This window comes from Artemia franciscana, chromosome 9 (genome assembly GCF_032884065.1).
Source record: "Artemia franciscana chromosome 9, ASM3288406v1, whole genome shotgun sequence".
Taxonomy (NCBI): Eukaryota; Metazoa; Arthropoda; class Branchiopoda; order Anostraca; family Artemiidae; genus Artemia; species Artemia franciscana.
Window position 1 is genome coordinate 31995043 of NC_088871.1, and position 24367 is coordinate 32019409.

General features: G+C 34.7%; 2 protein-coding genes across 6 annotated transcripts in view; both read left to right on the forward strand.

Annotated features, from left to right (window-relative positions):
* The first annotated feature begins 4357 nt into the window (after window positions 1–4357).
* Window positions 4358–24367, forward strand: part of LOC136031275 (45 kDa calcium-binding protein-like) — a 38726-nt gene continuing 18716 nt past the window's right edge. For 4 of the 5 annotated variants that reach the window (XM_065710713.1, XM_065710717.1, XM_065710716.1 and 1 more), the window contains exons 1-2: window positions 4358–4446; window positions 16167–16422. In XM_065710713.1, the coding sequence (XP_065566785.1) occupies window positions 16232–16422 (191 nt within the window). In that variant the 5' untranslated portion in view covers window positions 4358–4446; window positions 16167–16231. The remainder of the gene's footprint in view (window positions 4447–16166; window positions 16423–24367) is intronic. The other variant, XM_065710714.1, reaches the window with a different exon arrangement.
* LOC136031276 (uncharacterized) lies at window positions 4395–11128 on the forward strand. Its single transcript, XM_065710718.1, has 2 exons — window positions 4395–4451; window positions 10252–11128. The coding sequence occupies exon 2, from the start codon at window positions 10260–10262 to the stop codon at window positions 11022–11024; it is 765 nt and encodes a 254-aa protein (XP_065566790.1). The 5' UTR covers window positions 4395–4451; window positions 10252–10259; the 3' UTR covers window positions 11025–11128.

A 24367-nucleotide genomic window follows, 5' to 3' on the forward strand; every position in this document is an offset into this window, starting at 1 on the left:
TTTGAGTCGCAAATGTTCAAAGATAAATCTTAAGTTTAGTGCTGAAAAGTCAGACGTCGAACTCAACTGGGGATCGATTCCCGAAGAATTCACTATTAGTCTTGATAAAGTGTCAGTTAATCCTAAGCTAAAGATACATTATACAGGTCTCCCAGTCGGTGATTCTCTTTAAGCTATTACAAACCTCCTCATTTGTCAATTCTAGCACCAGAAGTCTTGTGCCTACGACAGCAGAGTATTCAATAAACTTTGTTTTAATTACCGGGTGAAGGCTAAGCTGTATAACGCTTGCGTGCTTTCCAATTTCCTGTTCCTTGTTGCTTTTAGGCGTACTTTCTAGTCAATGGAAACAAAAAAAAACCTTTAAGCAATTTGCTACCGGTATGCAAAGTATCTCCTCCGCCTTCCACCTTAAGCAAATAATTCTTGGGTCACTAGGATATACGGCATCATTGACCCTAATACTTCCGTCGGCTGATAAATTTAATCATATAATAAACAAATTAATTAACACCTATGTTTCCTTTTTCAAATTCAATGGTCAATTGCTAATAAATATGTTGTGTCATTGAAATAAAATATTAAGATCGAACAAAAAGCTCAGCTGGGAAAGCGTTAGAATAATGAACTAAGGGTCCCCGGTTCACTCCTGGGTTGTAGCAGCTACCTGTTTCTTTTTAATAGCTTCCATATTCGTCATATTCGTCATGAGCTGTACTATAAATGTCTTTTGAGGAAGCTGCTAAGTCTTGGTTAGGTTGGGAAGGTATTTACAATAGAATCCTAGTGGCACATTTTATTACTATCAAGTGCATGGTTTCAGTCATAGTAGTACGTGCCACTGTACAACCTTCTGGGTAACTATCTTCTTGAAAGCTATGACGCTGATAGATTCTAGAATGATATTTTGAGAGAAATTTTCCAGGAAGAGTTGAATATAAACTAAAGAGTCAAAAACTGGATAAGGTAGAAAGATGAAGGAATTATTTTGAGGAAATAGTTTTAAAGTAGCAGATTGTGTCTTAGGGATTAACGTAAGAAAATTGGAATGGAAAATTAGTGGAAATACTTTTAGTCTAGCATATATAAAGAAAATGGCTCTAACACCATTAAAAAAATTAGTAGCAGTACCCTCTATTTTCAAAGGCATGGGCTCACGTTCAATGGTTAATTGTTAATAAGTGTAATTTGTCATTGAAATAAAATATTAAGATTGAACGAAACAGCTCAGTAAAGAAAGCGTTAGACTGAAGAACTAAAGGTTCTTGATTCACTCCCGCGTTTCAGCAGCTACCTATGTTTTCCCGGCAGTTTCCTTAATTATCATGAACTTTACTATAAATGTTTTTGAGGAAGCTAATAAGTCTAGTTGAGGTTCTGAAGATATTTACAACAGAACATTACTCGCATATTTAATGAATAGAAAGTACGTTGTATCAGTTATAGTAGTACATGGAACTATACAACCTTCGGGGATCTACCTTCGTATGTTTTTATTACGTATATGAGGGGGTTCACCACCTCGTCAATACCTCGCTCTTTACACTAAAGCTTAAATTTTGTCCCAGTTCCTTAAGAATGATCCCTGAATCACAAAAGCTGTCGAATAAATAGTTTAAATTAATAAAGTTGCTTTAGCGTAAAGAGCGAGGTATCAGGAGTATGTGAACCCCTCATATGCGTAATAATTTCTGTACGATTTAAGTTTTAATGCTGCTCCTTCAGTTGAAAAAAACTATTTCATAGTTTTTTTAATTGTTCTTTAAAAAAATGCTAAGAAATACTGCGCCCCCATCATCGAAATTTTCTTCCCCCATTAAATATTCCTCCATGGAAAGATTCAATCCCTCCCCCCAACCAAAAAAAATCCATTGAAAGCGTCTTTACACTTCCCAATAACCATTACTATGTGTAAACACTGGTCACAGTTTGTAACTTGAAGCCCATCCGGCAAGAACTGCGGGGGAGTAAGTCGTCGCCAAAGACATAGTAATTAGGTTTTTGACTATGCTGAATAAGACGGCTATCTCAGAATTTTGATCTGGTGACTTTGGGGAAAAATGAGCGTGGGAGGGGGCCTAGGTGCCCTCCAATTTTTTCGGTCACTTAAAAAGAGCAATAGAAATTTTAATTTCCGTCAGAATGAGCCCTCTTTTGACATTCTAGGACCATTGGGTCGGTACGATCACCCCTGGGAAAAAAAAACAAACAAACAAATTAACACGCACCCGTGATCTGTCTTCTGGCAAAAATTCAATATTCCACATTTTTGTAGATAAGAGCTCGAAACTCCTACAGCATGATTCTCTGATGCGGTGAATCTGATAGTGTGATTTTTGTTAAGATTCTATGACTTTTATGGGGTGTTTCCCCCTATTTTCTAAAATGAGGCAAATTTTCTCAGGCTCGTAACTTTTGATGGGTAAGACTAAACTTGATGAAACTTATATCTTTAAAATCAGCATAAAAATACAATTCTTTTGATGTAACTTTTGCTACCAAAATTCCGTTTTATGGTTTCGGTTACTATTGAGCCGGGTCGCTCCTTACTACAGTTCGTTACCATGAACTGTTTGATTTTGAGATAACCTTTTCAGGAAGAGTTGAATATTAAACTAAAGAGTGAAAAACTAGATAATATAGCAGATGGAAGGAATTGTTTAAAGGGAATAGTTTTAGAAGCTCCATGTTGTGTCTTTGGGATTAAAGTTAGAAACACGAAATGAAATATTAGTTGCAATGATTTATGTTTTGTAGAGAATAGGAGGGGCTCAAACACTGAGAAAATGGCTCGTACGACATTGAGAAGAATTAGCACCAGCGCTCTCTATTTTCAAACGCGTATATTCAAACTCAATGGCTATTTGTTAATAAATATAATATGCCATTAAAAAAATATTAAGATCGAAGGAGACAGCTTAGTTGGGAAAGCGTTAGACTAAAGACCTAAAGGTGACTGTTTCGTTGCTGGGTTTCAACAGTTGCCATTATTTTTTAAAAGCTTTCTTAGTCATCATGAGCTCTTCTATAAATGTTCTTTGAGGAAGCGGCTAAGTCTTGTTTTGGTTTGGAAAGTATTTTCAACAGAGCATTGCTCGCATACCTAATGAACAAAAAGTGAATAGTATCAGTCATATTAGTACATGAAACTGTACAATCTTCTTGAAAGCTATTTTTAAGGAAGAGTTGAATATTAAACTAAAGAGTAAAAACTGGATAATGTAAAAAATGGAAGGAATTATTTAAAGGGAATAAGTTTTGAAGCAGCAGGTTGGGTCTTTGGGATTAAAGTTAGAAACGCGGAATGGAATAATAATGGAAATCCTTTATGTCTAGTATAGAGTGTTACAAAATGTTCATTCAAAACGTTTGGATTGTAACCTTACCAGCTTACCATGTAATACAGGTTACCATTTGCACACTATTGGTCAAATTGCACGTAAAGAAAAGGTCAACTCAGAATCTAGAATGCCAGATCTGGAAATTCCAAGAAGTGAAGACTTGTTATTATTTATCCTAGCATTATCAAAAATCGTCTCTTCAATTAAACAATGATCCAAGTGAAAAAAAACCTGATGCCCTTAAAGCCTACTTATTACAGTATTTCGCTTGATTTACCAATAATAGTCTTTCTTTTGCCTAAATACTTAATGCACTTCTTAAATCCAAATATTTTTTTCGTTTTTTGCTAGAAAAACCCCTTGCCTGGGAGGTTTTGCCTACAAAAATGACCACAATTCACAAAGCTAAGTTTATTGAAGGCTAGAGAATTTTGAGACCAACCCAACAAAATTTGAGTCCTTGAAGCTTATTTCTTGAAAAAAGATCAATTCGGAAATCCTCTTGCCCTCTAAGGAAAACCTTATAAGGATCTTTTCAATCTTTTGAAGTAATTCCATATTGTATCGAGCCATGTGTTTTCAAAACAACTGCATGGCTTGGCGCACTGATTTATGCTAAAAAAAAATCTTGCAGTAAAAAAAAACCATGTGTTTTGGGACTGTTTACCTGTTCACCAGCATATTTGAATACTTAAGATCTTGAATATATAGCTGAGTATCTTCAAGTCAAAGCTCCGGGGTTTTAAACCCTAATGTAATTTATCTATCTTTTAATTCGAATATACAGGGAATATTAATTTAATCCGCATGCAAATAAGCACTTTCTACGAGTAATCACTTCCACATAGAAAACTGAATGTTGTTGCATTTGTTACAGCTTTAAAAATTTTTCATCAAAGCACCAGACATTTGAACTTAGTACAAAATATAATTGAGCAACTCTAAACCAGATCAATTTGGCGAAAATTTCTGTACCATCCTGTTTCCGAGGAAAACAGTAGACTTCGGACAGGACCCAATGGCAGTTGTGCCAATTACTTTCTTGATGCGCAGTTTAAACAGATAACACGTGAATCTCAATATTTGCAAACTGCAATCAATACAGGTAAGGTATTTGAAGTCAAGACAATTAAAATTGCTTCTCAAGAAGGAGACATGCTAGAGCAAAAAGAGAGGCATTTTAATTGCTAATTCTATGCTCTTTTACTGTTGAATCTGTGACAATTCATACCCACTCCCATGATTGTCACATAGCCTAGGTGTTGCATTAGGATTTATAGGCAATCAGGTAAAATTCTAGTCCATTGACTTCTTGGTATCTTGGAAAGTTGTTGGGATAGAGAATTGAAACTTTCAGGGATGTGTCTACAGGCTAAAGTAGGCTATATTCCAGGAAGTTATTTCGAGGTCCCTAACTATATCCCTTCCTGCTCCTCTATATAACACAGCTTTTTGTGCATTATAGCTTATATTTTGGTCAAATTTGATCCTATATTACTATTAAAAGTGTAAATCCTTGCTTAGCTTAGAGAAATTCAACTTTTCACTATTTTTTAAGCTACTTTATTCCATAATTAGTTCACCAGCATTGAAAAACAATTATTACCTTTTATGGTATAGTTTAAAATGGAATTTAGGCATTTAAATGTGCCCCCTGTTTGAAACGTCTTATCTTTAAATGGCTTTTCACAGGGATTATACAGGTCAGACATTGAACTTTTAAGGGGCTTCTCAATCAAAATTATGATTCTTTGCTACAATTGGTTAAGGCTTATGTTAAATGTGTGTCAATAACATCTATTTTGTAAATCATAATGGCATAGAGAAAGTAAATTTCTTCAAGAAGGCCCAATAATAATTCTTAGAAACCTGAAGAGAGGCAAAACAGAAATTTAGTGTGAAAAATAAGCACAAGTCCTAAATACATGATTGACATAGCCATAACAGATATGCTCTCTTTGGGGGGGGGGGTTAATTAAAAAAAATTAGAAACATGTATTTGTAACTTACAAATGGGTGATCAGATCTTAATGAAGTTTGATATTTTGAAGGATCTTGTGCTTCAGAGCCCTTGTTTTAAATCCTGACCAGATCCAGTTACATTGAGGGGAGTTGGATAGGGAAACAGGAAATCCTGGAAGACATGAAAATTGAGGGTATCTATCTTGCAAATGGATAGTCAGATCTTAATGAAACTTGATATATAGAAAGATCTTATGTCTGAGATGCTTATACAGAAATTACTCTGTATATGAAAGGGGTTTTTCCTCCTCAACACCCCGCTTTTTATGCTAAAGTTTGACACTTTCTGTTAACTTTACTCTTTAAAACAGTAAAAAACTTTAGTGTAAAGAGCGGGGCGTTGAGGAGGAAAAGGCCCTTTCATATACAGAGTAATTTCTGTTCATTTTAAGTTTTAATTTTGCTCCTTACTTTCAGTTAAAAACACTTGTTTTTTTTATTTAATTTATACCATATTTTTATAAATATATATTTAAAATTATCAAAATAAACCAAAAATAAGCCCTTAATACACATTAATTACAACACAATTATCCAGAAAAGAAGTTTTACAAAGGAAAGTAAAGAACCATATTAAACTTAAGACAAGCTTCAACACATTCCCATAATATTTAAAGCTCAATGTTTCATGAGAAACCAGGAAAGGAAAATATATAATTAATGAAAAAATCAATTTGTTGAGAAAATGAGAATTTTGTCAGCCAGTAGCAAAATATGAAGACAAAAATCAAGCAAATATTTGACAAGGACCTCTGAATAATAGAAGTGTTTTCAAACAAAATGAAGTGGTGTGGGTTATTGTGCATGTGTTGGGCCAAGGCAGAATCAAAATTCTTGGGCCTTTAGTACAAACTATGACTTTGTTCATTGGATATTTGTGTTTCAACAATCCCTTCTCTCAATTGTTGGTGTTTTACCAATATAGAAGATTTAGAAATGTTACATACCCCTTAAAATTTGAAAACTGGTATTTTTCAAATACCAGTGGTATTTTTCTAAATCTCTTTCATAGGGTGGTATCCAGGAAATTTCCAGGGGGGAAGGGGTATTAAATATTCTTTTGAGGAATGTTTATAAAAAAAAACTATGAAACACATGAAAGACTTGTTTATATTCATTTTGTTATGTTTTTACGAGTTGGAGAAAGGTTTCAGATGGGGAGTTCATACCCTTCAGCCCTCCTGGATATGGCTTATTTTTTCCTAGCCTATTTGAATTTAATGGGAAAAGATTATATTAATTTTCTCACAACCTCCCACATATTTACATTTCCATTAAAACGAACAGCCTTCTCAATATTTGAACTCCAAATTAATTACTTTTTTGAATACTGGATGACACATAGAAAGGTAATTACAAGTGACATAACAATTCCCCTGGAAGCCAGAACAGCTTTCTGAGATCTGAAAGGAGCTTTTGATGAAGTTATAAGGTAATTTAGCATTCTTATTTTCAATATATTTGTGAAAAATTTATAATGATGGAAAGAACAATAATGATCATTAAAGACTGCTAACAAATCTGTAAGCTGTTCATAAGTGTTCATTGTGTTTGTTGAGTTTGGTGATCCCATCTAAGACAGTGTCAAATCATAAAATTTAGGAGGTGTAAAATACAGTTTGAAAATATAGGGGGGGGGGGGAATTTGTCGTTCTTTTTCAAAGAAAACACAAATAAAGGCATTTTCAATGAAAATATAAAAAAAAAATCTAGAGGGGGAGTATGGGGTGGTTCCCTTGTCCCTCCTGTAATTGACACCACTGGTCTCAGATTTCTGTTTTGCCTCTCTTCAGGTTTTTAAGAATTATTATTGAGCACAATCAACAGAATGACAGAATTTGTAATTGCTATATGTCACTTGGTTAATATCAAGTGCCATAAAAACGGATTATTCAAGTGAAAACAAAGAAGGAATGTTAATTTTTTTAAAAACTTCTCACAAATATATTAAAAATAGGAATGCTAAAATACCTTACAACTTCATTAAAAGCTCCTTTCAGATCCCGGAAAGCTGCATGTAACCTATTTTTCACACCTTTGGTATATTAGCAGCAAGAAATTTTTTTGTGCCTTTAGAATGTTTGAGCCCAAACTAATAGACATTGTCCCTTTTATTGCTCTGCAACCATGAGCAAATGAGGCACAATTGTTACAACACATTGAGCCTTGGCACTGGAGATCTTGTTTTGCTTCAGTTGTGGTTTTACTAGGATTAATAGTCGGAATAGATTTTACTCCTTAACTATATGGTTTGTTTGTTCGCTGAAAAGAAGTTAGAAAACCCAAAAATAACCTGACGTGAAATTTAAAAGCTAAAATTCCTTGCCCTCTAAGACCAGAAAATAGTTTGCACTTCATTAAAAACAAAATACATTCTAAATGTTTTCTCTTTTTTAACTTTAATAAATCCAATATTGTTAAGACTTTCAGGAATGAATGCCAGTAGACATATTAAATTGTTAAGCTGCACTTTTTATGACACTTGGTATTAACCAAGTGATATATAGCAATTGCAAATTCTGTTGGTTTGTTGGTCTGTCTGTTGGTCCTGGTTTTGCTACTTTAGGCACTTCCAGGTAAGTTAGGATGATGAAATTTGGCAGGTGTATCAGAGACTGGACCAGATTAAATTAGAAATAGTCGTTTTCCCGATTTGACCATCTGGGGGGGGGCATGGGGGCCCGTTAATTCGGAAAAAATTGAAAAATTGAAGTATTTTAACTTAAGATGGGGTTATCAAATCTTAATGAAATTTGATTTTTGGAAGAATATCGTGTCTCAGAGCTGTTATTTTAAATCCCGACTGGATCTGGTGACATTGGGGGGGTTGGGGTTGGGAGAGGGAAACCTAAAATCTTGGAAAACACTTAGAGTGGAGGGACCGGGATTAAACTTGGTGGGAAAAGTAAGAACACAATGTCTTTTGACATTGGGGGGAGTTGGAGGGGGAAATCTTGGAAAACACTTGGAGTGGAGGAATTGGGATGAAGCTTGGTGGATAGAATAAGCAAATGTCCTTGATACATGATTGACATAACCGTACTGGATTTGCTCTCTTTGGGGGAGTTGGGAGAGGGGTTCAATGATTTGGCGAGTTTGGTGCTTCTGGACGTGCTAGGACGATGGAAATTGGTAGGCATGTCAGAGAGCTGCACAATTTGACTTGATAAAGTCGTTTTCCCAGATTCGACCATCTGGGGGGTTAAAGGGTGAGGAAAAGTTAGAAAAAATTAGGTATTTATAACTTACGAGTGTGTGATCGGATCTTAATGAATTTTGATATTTAGAAGGGCATCGTGACTCGGGGCTCTTATTTTAAATCCTGACCGGCATTAAGCCTCTGCTTTTCCTTTTAAATCAATTTATTGATTCTTAGAATTTTGTTAGAGCTCATACCATATGAGCTCTTGGCTCTTAGCTCTTCTTGCCTCGTCACAAGTGCCATATGAGCTCTTAGCTCTTGTTTTTTATAGTAATCTTGGTTATGATGGTGATTTTTTTTCGATCGATGCTATGAGAAATAGAGACACTTAGCTATAAATAAGGATTGTTTTCAGTAGAGTGCAAAATATACTCTTTTCTTTGAAAGGTGTGGGGGCATCAGTCCTGCTCCTCTTAATTTTTTTCATCTTGAGTCCCACCTGGTTATTTATTGTAATTCATCTATTTCATCTTGAGTCCCACCTGGTTATTTATTGTAATTTATGCTTGTTTTGGGTTTCATTTATTTATGGGAGTTTTGCTTGAAAAATCATTTGATTTTATTTCTGCTCAGCTTTGGTTCAATATAGTTCTTTACTTTTTTTTGAAAAACTTCTTTCGTGAAACAAAGTTTTTTTAAATTAACCCATAATAAATAATGATATTTTCTCTAGTGTGATTTACAAGTACTTTTAAGAGTTTTTTTTTGATTTGTCAATATTAAGTCCACCATACTGTGGCCACATAATTGACCATATTTTACTAATGATTTCAACTGCACTATATTCACTATTTCAGTGCTTTGATGCACATAAGTCTAACCCTTAAGATGTGGGGTCAGAGGAGCATTTTACCAGTGGGTTGGGGGGGATGTTCAGGCTAGGAAATTTTTTTGGTCTCTATTTGAATTTTTCAGATTTTCTATAGAGGAGGGTGTTTTTGGCCAATGCTGGAGTGATTTGCCATATCCTTCACCTCTTTTCTTGTTTTTTGTGTTTGTCCATGTGTTTTTCTTTCCACCCAGAATTCTTCAAGGTATTGATTATCTGCTCCCCTATCGGACAATCTTCATCATTGAGCTGCACCTTAGTCCTGACAAAAGCCGAGTGTCAGAATTAATGGAATAAGTATATTTTTAAATAAATATCATTTTGGACATATTTACTTAATACTACTAACAACAGAACTACCACAAACGCGTTCGATTCTCTTTTAAATTTTGATAATTTTAGCTACCGATTTCGGGTTTTCCCTTTGAGGGTGAAAGTCAGCATCTTGACTTGTCCAATATGCTTGCCAAAATGTAATGCGTATCTTTTAAATGTAACGCTGTTTGCAATGATGAAATTAAAGAAAGTTGTCACTTAAGTGTGGTGAGGCTATGAAAACTTGGCAAGGTCTGGTTGGGCGGTAGGGAATCGGTTCTTCCTTGCACTATTTGTGATAGTACAAGAAAAACACGTTGATAGATCACTTCTTTTAGAATCCTCCCTCCTTGTTTTACATGAATTGTTTTAACATGGAACTCGTAATCATTTTGTGTGTTTTGGCACAAAACCTCTGCCTTTGAGGCTTTTGTGTTGTCCCTGAACAGTATCCTGAAATTCCTATGGGTTTGGCTATTTTTACCTGAGTATGTATTAATAAGGTTGAGTTGAATTTTGGAAACTGTAATGAACCATTTTAGGTGATTTTATGATAATTATGGACAACTTTCCTTTGAACCTGGCCCATCGACAGATGAGAAAAGCCGAGAAAGCAGAAAAAGAAGGAAAATTAGAGACGGCTATAGATTTTTTGTCTGAAGCTGAATCATATCTAAAAAATTGCTCAAGCTCAGATCTAGTGTCTTTAACAGCTAAGCATTCAATAGAAGCCCAAATTTTGGCAGTTCATAGTGAAATAAAGAAGCTGAAATTGAAGCTCAGAGAAAACAGAAGAATGAAGGAATTCAACCTTCAGTCAGAAGTATGCTCTGAAAAGGCTATGTTATGTGAACATGTTGTCAAAGCTAAGCATCTCGCAAATAAGGTGTATGACCATAACCTGATTGTGGATGAAATGAAAGAGACAATTGCGAAGTTGTCACTTTGCCTGCAGTCGTTGGGTAGTTCGCTTGGCACAGATGACAGTGATACTTCCAGAAATGTTCTAGAAGCTCAGGATTATACAGCAAAAATAGATAGTCTTGCTACAAAACTATCAGCCAAACCATCAAACAGTGATAAATTAAATGACGTGTTGAAAGAACCTGATGGTCGTAAAGTGACGGTGACTATATTGGATGAAAATGAAGATAGTTCTATGTGCCATTCTATTCTTAATACAGTAGACAAAAGTGAAGCACTTCATAATCAGGAACAGAAGGTTGTTGGTGATTTCGACATTGAATTGCCTGTAATAGTCCCTCTAGAATTACCAACATTTGACTTTACTGTTTTCAAAAAAATTGATAAGTAAAAGTTGATTTTTTTTTTACAATACTGCTTATATATTGTCTTCTTTTGTTTAAGAACCATTTTTACTTGTGTTTAAAATTATCGATTAAAACATTTGCAACATTATTGTGTTTTTCCTATCAGTTATTGTTGCAGAAGAACTTGTAACAGCTAAACAAACATAAAAGCTATGTGGAAGATGTACTAGTTATCACTTCGTTTTTATTTAGCCATTAACTTTAAAATGTTAATTATCATCAGTAGTCTTTGACAGCTGTTGAACTTTAAGTAATTATGTTCCTGCAAAAGAGTAAAAGTGTAAGAATATACAGTCTTCAACAGGATTATGTGGTGGTATATTCACCCATCCTCATAAAATTGGTTTATATGATCCCTAGAGAACTTTTTTGGTGAAAATGTTTTAAATTGCATGGTGTTTTGGATACTTGAGCCGAAAAACTTGTATCCCCCTTGACTATATCCCTGGTACACGAAAAGAGTATTTATATATGATGACTTCATAAGAAGCTATCTTATAAGGCGATAAGTGAGAAAAAGAATAAAAGAAGGTCTGCTCCTAACTAATAACTAGTTAATGACAAAATTGAAGACAAAATTCAGAAAAAAAAAACAGTTCTGAAATCGACCACATGCAGGGATTATTAACTTCAGTACATATATGAGGGAGGCAGGAGGAAGATTTGTAGCAAATTATTCTATTTCTCATTAAGTATATAACTCTTATTCAGATCAGAGCTAATAATTTCAAGTGCTTTGGGTGAGAATTTTGGAGGCCTACTCCAACAAGCATAGCATAGTCACAGCACTGAGAATACTGCAATGGTAAACAATACTCCTCCTTCCATCATTAGTAGAAGTTCTTCCTTCCCCACGTCCCATGATGCTTCTCAAGATTATATGACTTCTTATAATTCAATCCTATTATAATCTGAATTTATCCTTTTCCATTTTCACCCTAGTCAACCAATCACTCAATTTACTGAATAAACATGATTCAAAGTGATAATACTGTCGAATTAGTTCGACCGCAGTGTTTTAATTTTGGTTAATTGTATGAATGTCTGTAAAGTTTTCCAGATATTTTCTTAAGAAGTATAATATCAGATTGTAATCTTAGTTTTGGGCAGAATTTGAATTTTCATTCAAAATACTCCTGCAACTTTGTGAATCAATTTTTTACTAATATTTTTACTGTAAAATTTGAGGTGTATAGAGAGAAGTAACTTTATTCATATGAATTGATAACCTGTATAATTTTGACCTTGTGTGGGTTGCTTGTATCTCGATCAATGATTTTATCAAAACAGTCTTTTCATTTTCTATTTTATTATAACTATTGTTTTCTTTAAATAAATGCATAACAAGAATCATTTATGAAAGTTTATGTCATGATTTGATGTAATTAGAATTGTTTCGTTATCACTATTATTTTGTGTCTTAAGAGAGGTTCCTTTCGCCGTTTCTACATGCTTCGAAATCTTCAAGTGGATAGACGAAAAAAATATGGCTTTTTAGCGCAACCAATCGATAAAGTTAGTTTTTTTCCAAATTGATTTGTTCTTGTTAAGATCTCCGTGTTCCAGTCTACTTACCCTGAAAGCAATTTCATGCTGATTGGAGAAAACTATTTTGGCCCATTTGGAGATGTCGAGATTCGATATAATGCAATTATTTTCAAACCAGTTTCTCCTCTTAGGTTTGTCTTGCCTGGTGAGTTGGGCCTCACCCAGTTTTGGCCTGAAAAAGCCAAAACAGATTTGGGCCTTTTTGGGGCGTCACGAATCAGTATAACATGTTATTCTTAATAATTTTTGTCCTCTTTGAGGTCCCCTTTTTACGGTCTGCATGCCGTATAAGGTTAAACGAAGCGGAAAAAACAGAATTATTTGCTCAAAATTTTTTGCCCTTATTAAGGTTATCTTGGCAGCATCTACATGTAACTTAAAGCTGAACCTAGGGAAACTTATTGGTGGTCTTCTAAATCTATATTTGGGAAAGGGAAAGCTTTTTGACTCTTTTGGGGCCCTAATTAGCCAGTTTGCAGGAACAAGTTTCAAGCCGTTTGTGAAATAAAAGTTTTTGGCCCTTTTTGGGGGGGAAGTAATTTATGTTTTTCTTGTTGGTTGGAGTCTTCTAGTTTCATGGACTTTAGGGTATAAGTTTTGAGTCGAAAAGAAATATTTTTTGGCCCTTTCTGGGGTTGTCTTCCCAAACTGATCAGTTTTTTTTACATTAGGCTCCCCTTGATCCAGGTCTTATGACTGTTAGTTTTGAACTGGTCAGAGACAACAATTTTGGCCCATTTACAGTTCATCCATCTCCCTTTGTACAGAACGTTTGGTCCCCTTAGCCCAGTATCTAAGTTCTGGGACGAACTTGGTTCTTTTTGGGGGCCCATGAAGTTAAAGGTATTAAGTTTAGATCTGTTAAGAGTAAAAAAGTTCTCCCTCATTTTTTCCCCTTTGTCAGGTGGGGTTTTAAGAAAAAAATATGTTTCTACATTTGGGTCCCCTCACTCCAATGACTTAAGGATACCGAGGCGGTCGAAGAACGTTGGTCCTTTTTAGACCTATTTTTCGAGGCGAATGGTCCAGGACGAGTATGTTTCTGCACAATCAGTCATTTTGGCCCTAGGAATTCCAGCTGTAAATCGAACGCCTAAGACTAAATATGCCCTCTTTTCCCACTATAAAACATAAAGCCGAACTGGCCTACCATGACAAAACCAAAAGAGTAAATCTTGAAAACAACAGATCTATGGTCAATAGTGAGAAGTGCAATCACTTGAATAATTCGCCTATATTTACAAGATATCGTCAGCGCTGGGAAATAAAGAATCTGAAGCATAAAAAACTAGATCTACGTTGCATGGGCAACGTGAGGTGTTGCGGCAACCTTTGTTCGGCTTCGCTGAGTAAAGTGCTGCGAGAGCAACCCTTTGGTTTTGTTTCCTCGCTTTGATTAAACGCTGAAGTTGTTAATCTGTAAGGATCTTAAAATAAATACTAGGTACATCAACTCGCAAAAATTGCAAACCCCTCATTGAAACTAGCTAAAGTTGCAAACCCCTCATCGCTGAAGATCATTGTAGCCTAACAGCCGATTATTACTTACAAGTCCCCTACATGTCTTACCACTGGAACCAAACTGGTCTTACCATCAAATACACCGGAAACAAATAATAGGTACATCAACTAGCAAAAGTTGCGAACCCCTCATTGCCGAAGATAATTATGAGCTAACAACCGACTGTTGCTTAAAACTCCCCTGTATGTCTCACAGTTCGTACCGGCCTATTTTTGGGTTCAGTGTGTACCTTACTACTGAAGTCGTCAACTTTTTAACTTTCAAACTGGTATATCTAATGAAGGAATTTTTCCAAAAAACGGATGACATATACTTTGATCAGCTCATCAAGAGCTATCGACTACCGTCGAAAAAAAAATCTATCTGTCTTAGTTCAAAAGTTGACTTTTTTGCCGTAGGCCAAGTTTCTAACGTCATCACTTAGAAAGGAGCAAAGGATAAACTCTAATTTCTGTAGCAATGAGAGAACTTTTAAAGTTTAAGATGCACATCTGATACAATTTCTGTATCGGCCTATCACTTAGAACGGAGCAAAGGATAAACTTTAATTTTTTAGCAGTGAGAGAACTTTTAAAGTTTAAGAGGCACATCCGATACCATTTATCTACCGCAATCCCAAGTGCGAAAAACCAAATGATAAACTCAACTGAAATCACGAACAGAAATGGGTAAAAACAATAGATGGCAGCACTTTCGGTCCCTACGTTTTTGTTTCTGTAAATTTTTCTATTTATCACTTAAAAAAGATATATTGGATTCAGGGCTGGGTAACTGCGGCATATATTTAACACTTATAGATTTTAGTCCACCTTCAATTTGAAACTGGTGCCTTTCCTGCTTGCCCGCTAGAACGGAGCTTTCCACTCGAAAGCCGAAACATGGTTTGATGAATTGAAAGCTTGACTGCATAACTTCAGATAGTTCTCTCTGACATAGGCTATAAAACTCCAAGTCACTTCACACAATATAGGCTCTGGCTCAAGGACAAGCAAAAACCATCCTTTTTGACCCTAGGAAAGAGTTCTACGAAGCTTCGAATTTGGACAATTGCTACTCTATGAACAAACCATGGAAGGTGAATATAATTATTATATTGTACTTCACTAGTTTGTTCATGTTGTACCAATTGTGTATATTGGTTTGATCTTTTCCTTTTATTCTTTTTTATTCTGTTCCTTTAGAATATAATAATTGTTATACTATTATAATTCTACTCATGAATTGTTCATTGGGTAGCAATATTATATTTAGGTTTGATCTTTTCTTTTTTTTTTTTTTTTTTATTGGATCTCTTGCTTTGTCATTCTTAAGTTGATATTGATTAGATTATTCCTATCTCATGCTGAGGATGTCTTCGTGTGTACAGGAATATAAAATTGTATAACAATATAACTGTAATTTGTTCTGCTCCATTGGCTTGTCCACGGAGAGGCAGTCGTTTATGTGGATTTTGATATTTTTTTTTTTTTTCGTAAATTAATTTCTTTGTTCTGTTTTAAAGTTGATTCGTTTGGTTTCTTCTTTCTCAACACTAAGGATGCCTTGTTGTATACACGCGAAATGCTCATGTGATTGTTCTTCTTCCTCTTCTTACTCTCCATAGATCAGTTTTGTTTGCGAGATTTTCTTTTTTGGTTGGGGCTATGAGGGTCATACCATCACTGAATATATTCTTGTTAGACCTTTGGGCGGTGAACAAAACGGTTATCTCAAAATTTCCATCTGATATCTTTGGAGGGGGGCATAGAGGGCTGGGTGGTAACAGTGGGTACTGAAGGAGGCTGGTTACCCCCCTTCCAGGAATTTTCGACCCTTACTAAGACTCTGGAACTCTCAATTTAGAATCGAGTCAGCCCCGTTTCAAGTTCCCATATCTACCCCTTCCATGCAAAGTGGTCGGGAAACGAAGAAAAAATATAACAGATAGGAGGTTCGTGGCTTTTTACGAAGGCAACGCTGGAGTGTTATCTTTGATCGGCAAAACTGTGATTTTGTTATTATTCAGCTGTGTTCTTTACTGGTCAAATGTTACTTTACTAATCATTGTGATCCCAAGTTTTCAGGATGGCATAGGATCAGGTGGAAGTATACAAGACTCATTTCCATCCTTCAAGAAAGGAAATGCTTCGGAGATTTGTCTGTAGAATCTCATGGAACAAAGGCCTAATATTTTTCATAGTAACTATGTTGTTTGGCTTATTTGCCTTGGTTCGCTTATCTGTTCGTACAACACAAAATATTGATGAATATGAAAATGAAGGGTATACGCTAAGCAAAGAAGAGGAAGAACTTCTACTTGCACTCTTTCCCAGGTAAGAAGTCACTAATTAATTATGAACTTGCTAGTTGTGTGTGAACTAGTCGACTACCTCTCATTGTTCAGGATCCTTACAATGGCTTATTATACGAGAGTCATTCGGAAAAAAAAATAAAGGTCTGTGCTAGCGAGGAACCTCGTTCTCTTTCTACCATTACCACCCAGTTATTTGTCTTGCTTAGCATTGCTTTACTTCAGTCATAATCTGGTACTAGCCGCGACCCAATACGGTATGTTATTACTCAGCCCTATGACTTTAAAATATACAACACAATTATCTGTTCCGACAGCGTGCATCCTCCCTCAGCTGCACTGACGAAACGTGTGTTTCAGTAGCTTTCCCTTAGTGATAGAATTTTTTGGTGAGAAGGAAAAGAATTTATTATAATAAACAAAATGACAGATGGAGTTTAACGGTGATCGTGTAAAGTAAAAACATTCTGTGAGGGGTGGCAAAATATTTTAAAACAAGAAAAAAAACAGCCCACACCACACTTCCTAATCGGCACCACAAACCTTATAACAAAACAATTACAACAAATATACTATTCTATCCATGTAAATATTTCCGTAAAGTCTGTAAATATTTATTCATTCATTCATTCACCCCTTCCCCGTAAAAAAAGAACTTCATACTTAATAAAAGGATTTCTTTAGTTATTGCTAAAACAAGAAATATCACTAACAGTTATATTCTGATCAATCCCAATTCCTAATCCCTCTATGAAGCACAGAAAACGTCGAGCATGTCGAACTGCCGGTCGAATATTAATCTTTGTAGAGAGACGAGTGCTGTAATCGGTGTCCGACGATATCGGGTTTTTTAAACTATTAAAACATGGAAGGTTTGTTCCATGTCGTAGCCTAAAAAAAAACAAAAGTGTATATAACTCTCATAATCCATAAGCTGGCAGTATCCTTATTTGATCGTAGGCGTTCTGTATCAAAACCCCAAATTTGTAAGCCAACCAACAATCGAGCAACATTGTTTTATAGATCTCGAATAGGCCGGACAATGGAAGAAATTATGCCAAGCCAATCGCTACTAAAGTATATAGATGGATAAAGGAAAAATAAAGAAGGTGCAGGACACATAAGAGGGGAAAATGATTAAGTTCTTTCATTATACCTAGGTTACAAGACAAGGTTTAACAGACAGACTGTACACAGCACTTGAATTTTAAAATTTCATCAGCATAAATTTCCAAGCATTTAGTCGAAGAAATACGCTTTTAAGTTCCACGTCGTGTTGTTATTTTTTATTTCCATGGATAGAAAAAAAGGAAAAACATAACAAAACTTTTCTTACCAAAATTAACCTTAAAACTATGTATTCTCAATAAAGGATGTAACATATCAAAATTGTCTCTTATCGGTGCCAGGAGTCATTCTTCCGCCTTTGCAGTGCTTATAGCTATAGTATTATCAGCAAATAATGAAATTACTTCATTCCCGGGATTTTTAGTGATATCACTACCGCTAAAACAACGATTGGGGATAAAATTAGGAATATCATTAATGAACAACAGGAAAAGAATCGGACTAAGAACAGGTCCCTGTGGGACAGGCACGAACAAATGGCCGTATTTCAGATTATATGCAATTCATCTGTTCATACTGGTACTGGTTACTAAGGAGACTCTATGTAAGATCAAAAGCTTAACCTTGGATCTCATACACCTTACCTTTTTCCCAGAAAAGACCCTGGTCAACTGTGTCAAAAGCCTTCACTAGGTCTAGAAACACCGCACCAGCCTTAAATCGTTTGTCTGAAGCTGTATTAACCCTAGCCAAAAATGTCAATGCATACTCCGTCTTCCTCTCCTTTGAATACTAAACTGAGTAATATTCAACAAATTAAACTTCTAAATAAAATGGGCTAACAGAGTAATAAAACTTTTCTCATGAAGGCGAAAATATGTGGAAATTGCTATGGGAGGGATGATGAACCAAGAGAAGCTGTTATTTTATAAAAACGGCTCTTTTCCTTGCGAATCACGCATATATTATTTCTAATTTTTTAGCGCTTCGTTGTTGACTATATTCTTTGTATATCCCCGGTATATTCGAGCAAATGAAGAGACTTTATTACTATCAAGCAATTGACTGAACAAACATGTCTTAAAAGGAAATTATCAAAACTATCAAATGAATTCCAAAGAATAGAAACTCATCCGCGGTTCTCGGAAATCTCGGAAATCTCGGAAATATTTGGGATATTTATTAGCCACATGTCTTATCTCGGTAAATGTCAAATTCATATATATGTAACAGCTCAAAACGAAAATGTAACAGTTCAAAATAGGGATAAAACCTTTTAATTGACAGTGAAACAAATATAAAAAAATTTAACTGGATGTTTCGAACACATATACAGTGTCCATCATCAGTTTTACTGCTGATGATGAACACTATATGTGTTCGAAATATCCAGTTAAAAAAAAATTATATTTGTTTCACTCTCAATTAAAAGGTTTCATCCCTATTTTGAAATGTTGTATTTTCGTCATGGAAAGGCAGCGTGGTCTTCGAAGTTATCTATTGCTCAAGACACAGCAAAAAATCTTGATTGAGTGTTAGGACAATGAAGAGTATACTATTTTGCGGAATGTAAAAAAAACCCTGCTATTTCAGAAAACCGAAATGTCAGTAAGATAAAACAACCCCTCTTACATCAGTCCAATCCTGTTGCTAGCGAGATATCGAATGCTACTTGAAGAATAGTTATTTCTAGAATTACACCTCAATGTCGTGTAATACCCATATTTGTATATTAGGAATATGTTTTTGGTGAAATTTGAACTGGTACGAGAGTGTGATAAACAGATAAGTCAGTTAACGAAAATGTTGGAGGGAGGGGTCGAAAAATTTTCTAAATCTAGGAGGCAATTTTGTAGCTTTTTTGATTTTATTCCAATGAAAATACGAAGGGAAAGCTATCTTTTAATGGAAATATCAAAAAATAATTTCAAATTTAGATTCCGTTAAAAAATTGAGAGGGCCAATTGCCCCTGCTTCCCTCAAAATTTAGTCTTGCAAGGATTTATGGTAAATATGGAGCAGTCCGTATTTTTGACCTACGAATAGAGTGAACATACCCTTGATGCTCTTTTTTATGTTCTTTCTGAATATAATAATCGCTTTTCTTGCAAATGTTGTTTTAAGTCCTTTTAGGACGCTTGAAAACAATAATTTTCATTCTATAGTTTTTGGATATTAAAATGGGTTAAAACATTGGTTTGGTACCCCAATGGGTTAAAACATTGGTAAAACTCAGTATTTCATTATAAATCCATTTTTTTTTGTCATTGATATGTCATGATGAAGTTGAAATATCGTAGCCGAAAGATGAAACATGGCGGAAGGAAAAAAGAAGAAATTATTTTGAATCTTTTATCCAACTTAGTTGTGACAAATCAATGCTTGTGGATTATATAACTTTGGCTTTGGATCAAACAGTTCGTGGTAACGAACTGTAGTAAGGAGCGACCCGGCTCAATAGTAACCGAAACTCTAAAAAATGGAATTTTGATACCAATAGTTACATCAAAAGAATCTCATTTTAATGCTGATTTTAAATATATAAGCTTCATCAAGATCAGGTATACCCATCAAAAGTTACGAGCCTGAGAAAATTTGCCTCATTTTAGAAAATAGGGGAAAACACCCCCTAAAAAAAACATACAATCTTAACGAAAATCACACCATCAGATTCAGCGTAACAGAGAACCTTATTGTAGAAGTTTCAAGCTCCTTTCCTACAACAATGCGGAATTTCGCATTTTTTGCCAGAAGACAGATCACGGATGCGTGTTTTTTTTTTTTTTTTTTTTTTTTTTTTTTTTTTTTTTTTTTTTTTTTTTTTTTTTTTTTTTCAGGGGTGATCGTATCGACTGAGTGGTCCTAGAATGTTGCGAGAGGGCTCATTCTAACGGAAATTAAAAGTTCTAGTGACCTTTTTAAGTGACCAAAAACATTGGAGGGCACGTAGGCCCCCTCCCACGCTCATTTTTCCCAAAAGTCACCGGATCAAAATTCTGAGATAGCCATTTTATTCACCATAGTCAAAAAACCTAAAAACTATGTCCTTAGGGACGGCTTACTCCCCCGCAGTCCCCGTGGGAGGGGCTGCAACTGTTTACATATAGTAATGGTTACTGGGAAGTGTACAGACGTTTTCAGGGGGATTTTTTTTGTTTAGGGGGGACATTTGAGGGGGGGTTATGTGGAAGGATATTTCCACGGAGAAGCTTTTCATGGGGGAAAAGAATTTCAATGAAGGGGATGCAGGATTTTCTAGCATTATTTGAAAAAACAATGAAAAAATAAATATGAAAAGTTTTTTCTACTGAAAATAAGGAGCAGCATTAAAACTTGAAACGAACAAAAATTATTACGCATATGAGGAGCTTACCTCCTCGTTATACCTCACTCTTTACGCTAAAGTATTTTTAGTAATTTCAACTATTTATTCTACCGCCTTTGTGATCCAGAGCACATTCTTAAGGAATTGGGACAACATTTAAGCTTTGGGGTAAAGAACGAGGTATCGACGAGGGTTGAGCCCCCTCATACACGCAATAAAAACATACGAATATAGAAGTTCGTTACGTAAATTGATTCGTAAGTTACGTATATTTTTTACCAATGAAAACGTTTGCAAAAAATTGGAGGGCAACTAGGCCTCCTCCCTCGCTCCTTTTTTCTCAAAATCTTCCGATTAATTGCAATTAATTAATATGTAAATTTCGTTTTAATTATTTATGTGCGGAGAGCCAAGATCAAAACATGCATTAATTCAAAAACGTCCAGAAATTAAATTGAAAAAAAACACATTTTTTTAAATGAAAGTAAGGAGCAACATTAAAACTTAAAACGAACAGAAATTACTCCGTATATGAAAGGGGCTTTTCCTCCTCAAAGCCCCGCTCTTTACGGTAAAGTTTCTTACTGTTTTAGAAATAGGGTTAAGAGAAAGAGTCAAACTTTAGCGTAAAGAGCGGGGCGTTGAGGAGGAAAAGCCCCTTTCATATACGGAGTAATTTCTGTTCGTTTTAAGTTTTAATGTTGCTCCTTACTTTCATTTTAAAAAAATTGTGTTTTTTTTATTTAATTTTATAATGAAAAAGGTAAATTACAATGTTTTAACCCTTTTTATACCCAACAGCCAACAGCCATATTTTAAAGGATCCAAAGAAGGCATGAAATTGAATTCGCGAGAAAACCGATTATTATTATATCCACAAAGAGCATAAAAAATGGCTTTAAGTTGTGTGTTCTTAATTCTTAGGTCAATTATATGAACTGCTCCATATTTACCAGATCTATTGCAGGAATGATTGGTGGGGCAAACGTGAGACCCGTGCTCTCTCTGAAATTCCCTTCCTACCAGCTCAAATCTAGGTGTATACGCATAATGCATTGCTGTCCACACTTTATCAAGCAGGGATTATTTTAGGAATGATCCTAAAACTAAAACTCCCAACTTTTTTAGCTTTAATCATTAAGATCGGAGAACCTAAACCAAAACTCCAAAAGTGCATTCAAAAGTCACCAACTTACAGGCCAAGCACATATTTAAAAAAAAGCGTTTTGTTTCCTCCAATATCGGTATTTAAGTACCAATTCAAAAAAGTAATAATTTGAAAAAGTGAAATGACATTATTTTTAGAGAATCCTAAAAAGGACTTATCCAGATTTGCTTCTCTCCCGGACTATCTGTCTTGGCTTGATGCCCACAGCTATATGATTTAGATTAATCAAAATCTTTGTTGTAATTAACAAGCTTGTTGATTACAAATTGGGGCTGATATTGCTTTTGAAATTTCCAAAGTACTAACGCGTCAAGTACATATTTCTCAAATATTAATACCCAAAATCTAATCTGCACAAAGAAGGCCTAGGTTAACTTCAAAAAATATTGGCAGTTAAGCAGACTAGTTGACTTTAATCCGGTAGGCCTACAGGTGACAGAATTTTTCACTCTGGACCTTCCACTAGATTTTAAACTACCTAAAAGGACAAGTATGCAGCAGTGTAGGGTTAAAAAGAAAATCACCAAACGTGAGATCGCTGGGTCTCTTTTCGACACTGCCACCTATTTCGACTTTTCCAAACCTCTTATATTCTTTGCTGTTAACTAATATTATTATCTAATATTAATAAAACTTAGTAGTCTATACGACTACTGTTTTTAATATGTATGAACATGATGTCAATTAAAAAACGACCCAAACTATATTAGATAATAAATATTTAGCTCAAATTAACGAGCTTATTTAAAAGTTGAATTGGGCCAAATGTATCGAGCAAACAGTTATGTAAATGGAACTTGAAATTCAAGTGATCTAATCCTCTAAATCCTACTGCGTCATTGGCACTTTACTGAAAACTGTATGTGTCTTCAATAGTCTTGGAAACTACAAATAAAATCAAACTGAATGTTTGATATAATGCTGTTAATTATTGGAAGCTCATCAGTTCAAAATTTTATTTCACTGTATTTTATTTTTATTTTCAGTGCTGTAATAATTGGAAAAGAAAATATTTGTAATATAATTCGTTTTCAGTGAAGCACCAATGACTCAGTAGGCTTTAAACATTTACAGTTAGGGAAGGGGGCAGTATCCAACTCTTGTTTGTAGTGAAGCTATATTTATTTTCAACAGTCTCGGAAAGTACTAATAAAATTAAACTGAATATTTTATACATGGTGATATTAATTGCTGAAAGCTCATCAGTTTTATCAATATTGAGAGATTTCTCATCAAAATTTAATTTTACTGTAATTTTTATATTTATTTTGAATGTTGTAATAGTACAAAAGAAAATATTTGTAATATAATCCGTTTTCAGTAAAGCTCTAATGACGTAATAGGTTTTAGACTTTTACAGTGAGAGAAGGAGGTCAAACCCAACTTTTGTTTGCAGTGATTTTTGTTCGTTTCTAGCATGATTTGCATATTAAATTTAAGTTTCACTAGTTTTAAGATTTATTTATTCATTTATATTGGTACCTATTGTTTGTTTGTTTGCTATGATTGTTTATTTAATTTTTGTTCGTTGTGGGTTTCATTTATTCTTTAATAGTAATTTCTGGTCGTTTTCAGTGAGTTATTATAGGTTTCTATTTCTTTTGATCTTAAATTTAATATAGCCTTTACTTTTCTTTAAAAAACCTCTTTTTCGGAAAGTTTTTTCCAATCAATTTTTGTTCGTTTTTGACTGGCAGTTTTTCAAGTTTTTCAAAATTCACCATTTCAACGCTAAAGTTTTTTATTGTTTAAAAAAAAAAAGCTGAGAGAAAGAGTCAAACTTTAGCGTAAAGAGCGAGGCGTTGAGGAGGGGACAACTCCTTTCATATACGGAATAGTCTGTTCTTTTTAAGTTTTAATGTCGCTCCTTGCTTTCAGTTAAAAAAATAAAACTTGTTTTTTTATTTCTGAACGTTTTTAAATTAATGAAGGTTTTGATTTTGGCTCACCGTACATGAATAATTAGAACGAAATTTGCATGTTGATTTTGCTGTTGTTTTTTTTTTTTTTTTGGCTAAATGGCTTTCTCGAAATTTTGATCGGACAATTTCTGAGAATAAAAGGGGCGAAGGAGTGGGACTAGTTGCCGTCCAATTTTTTCGGTTACTTAAATAGGGCACTAGAAATTCTAATTTTATTTTCGAACGTTTTTATTAGTAATAAATATACGTAACTTACGAATTAGCTTACGTAACGATCATCTATATTTGCATATTTTTATTAAGTATATTAGAGGGTTTGCCCTCTTGTCAATACCTCGCTCTTTACGCCTAAGTTCGAATTTTGTTCCAATTCTTAAAGAATGACCCCTCAATCACAAAGACCGTTTAAGTAGAATTAATAGGTTTTATGAAAGTACCAAAAAAAACTTTAGCGTAAAGAGCGAGGTATTGACTAGGGGGTGAA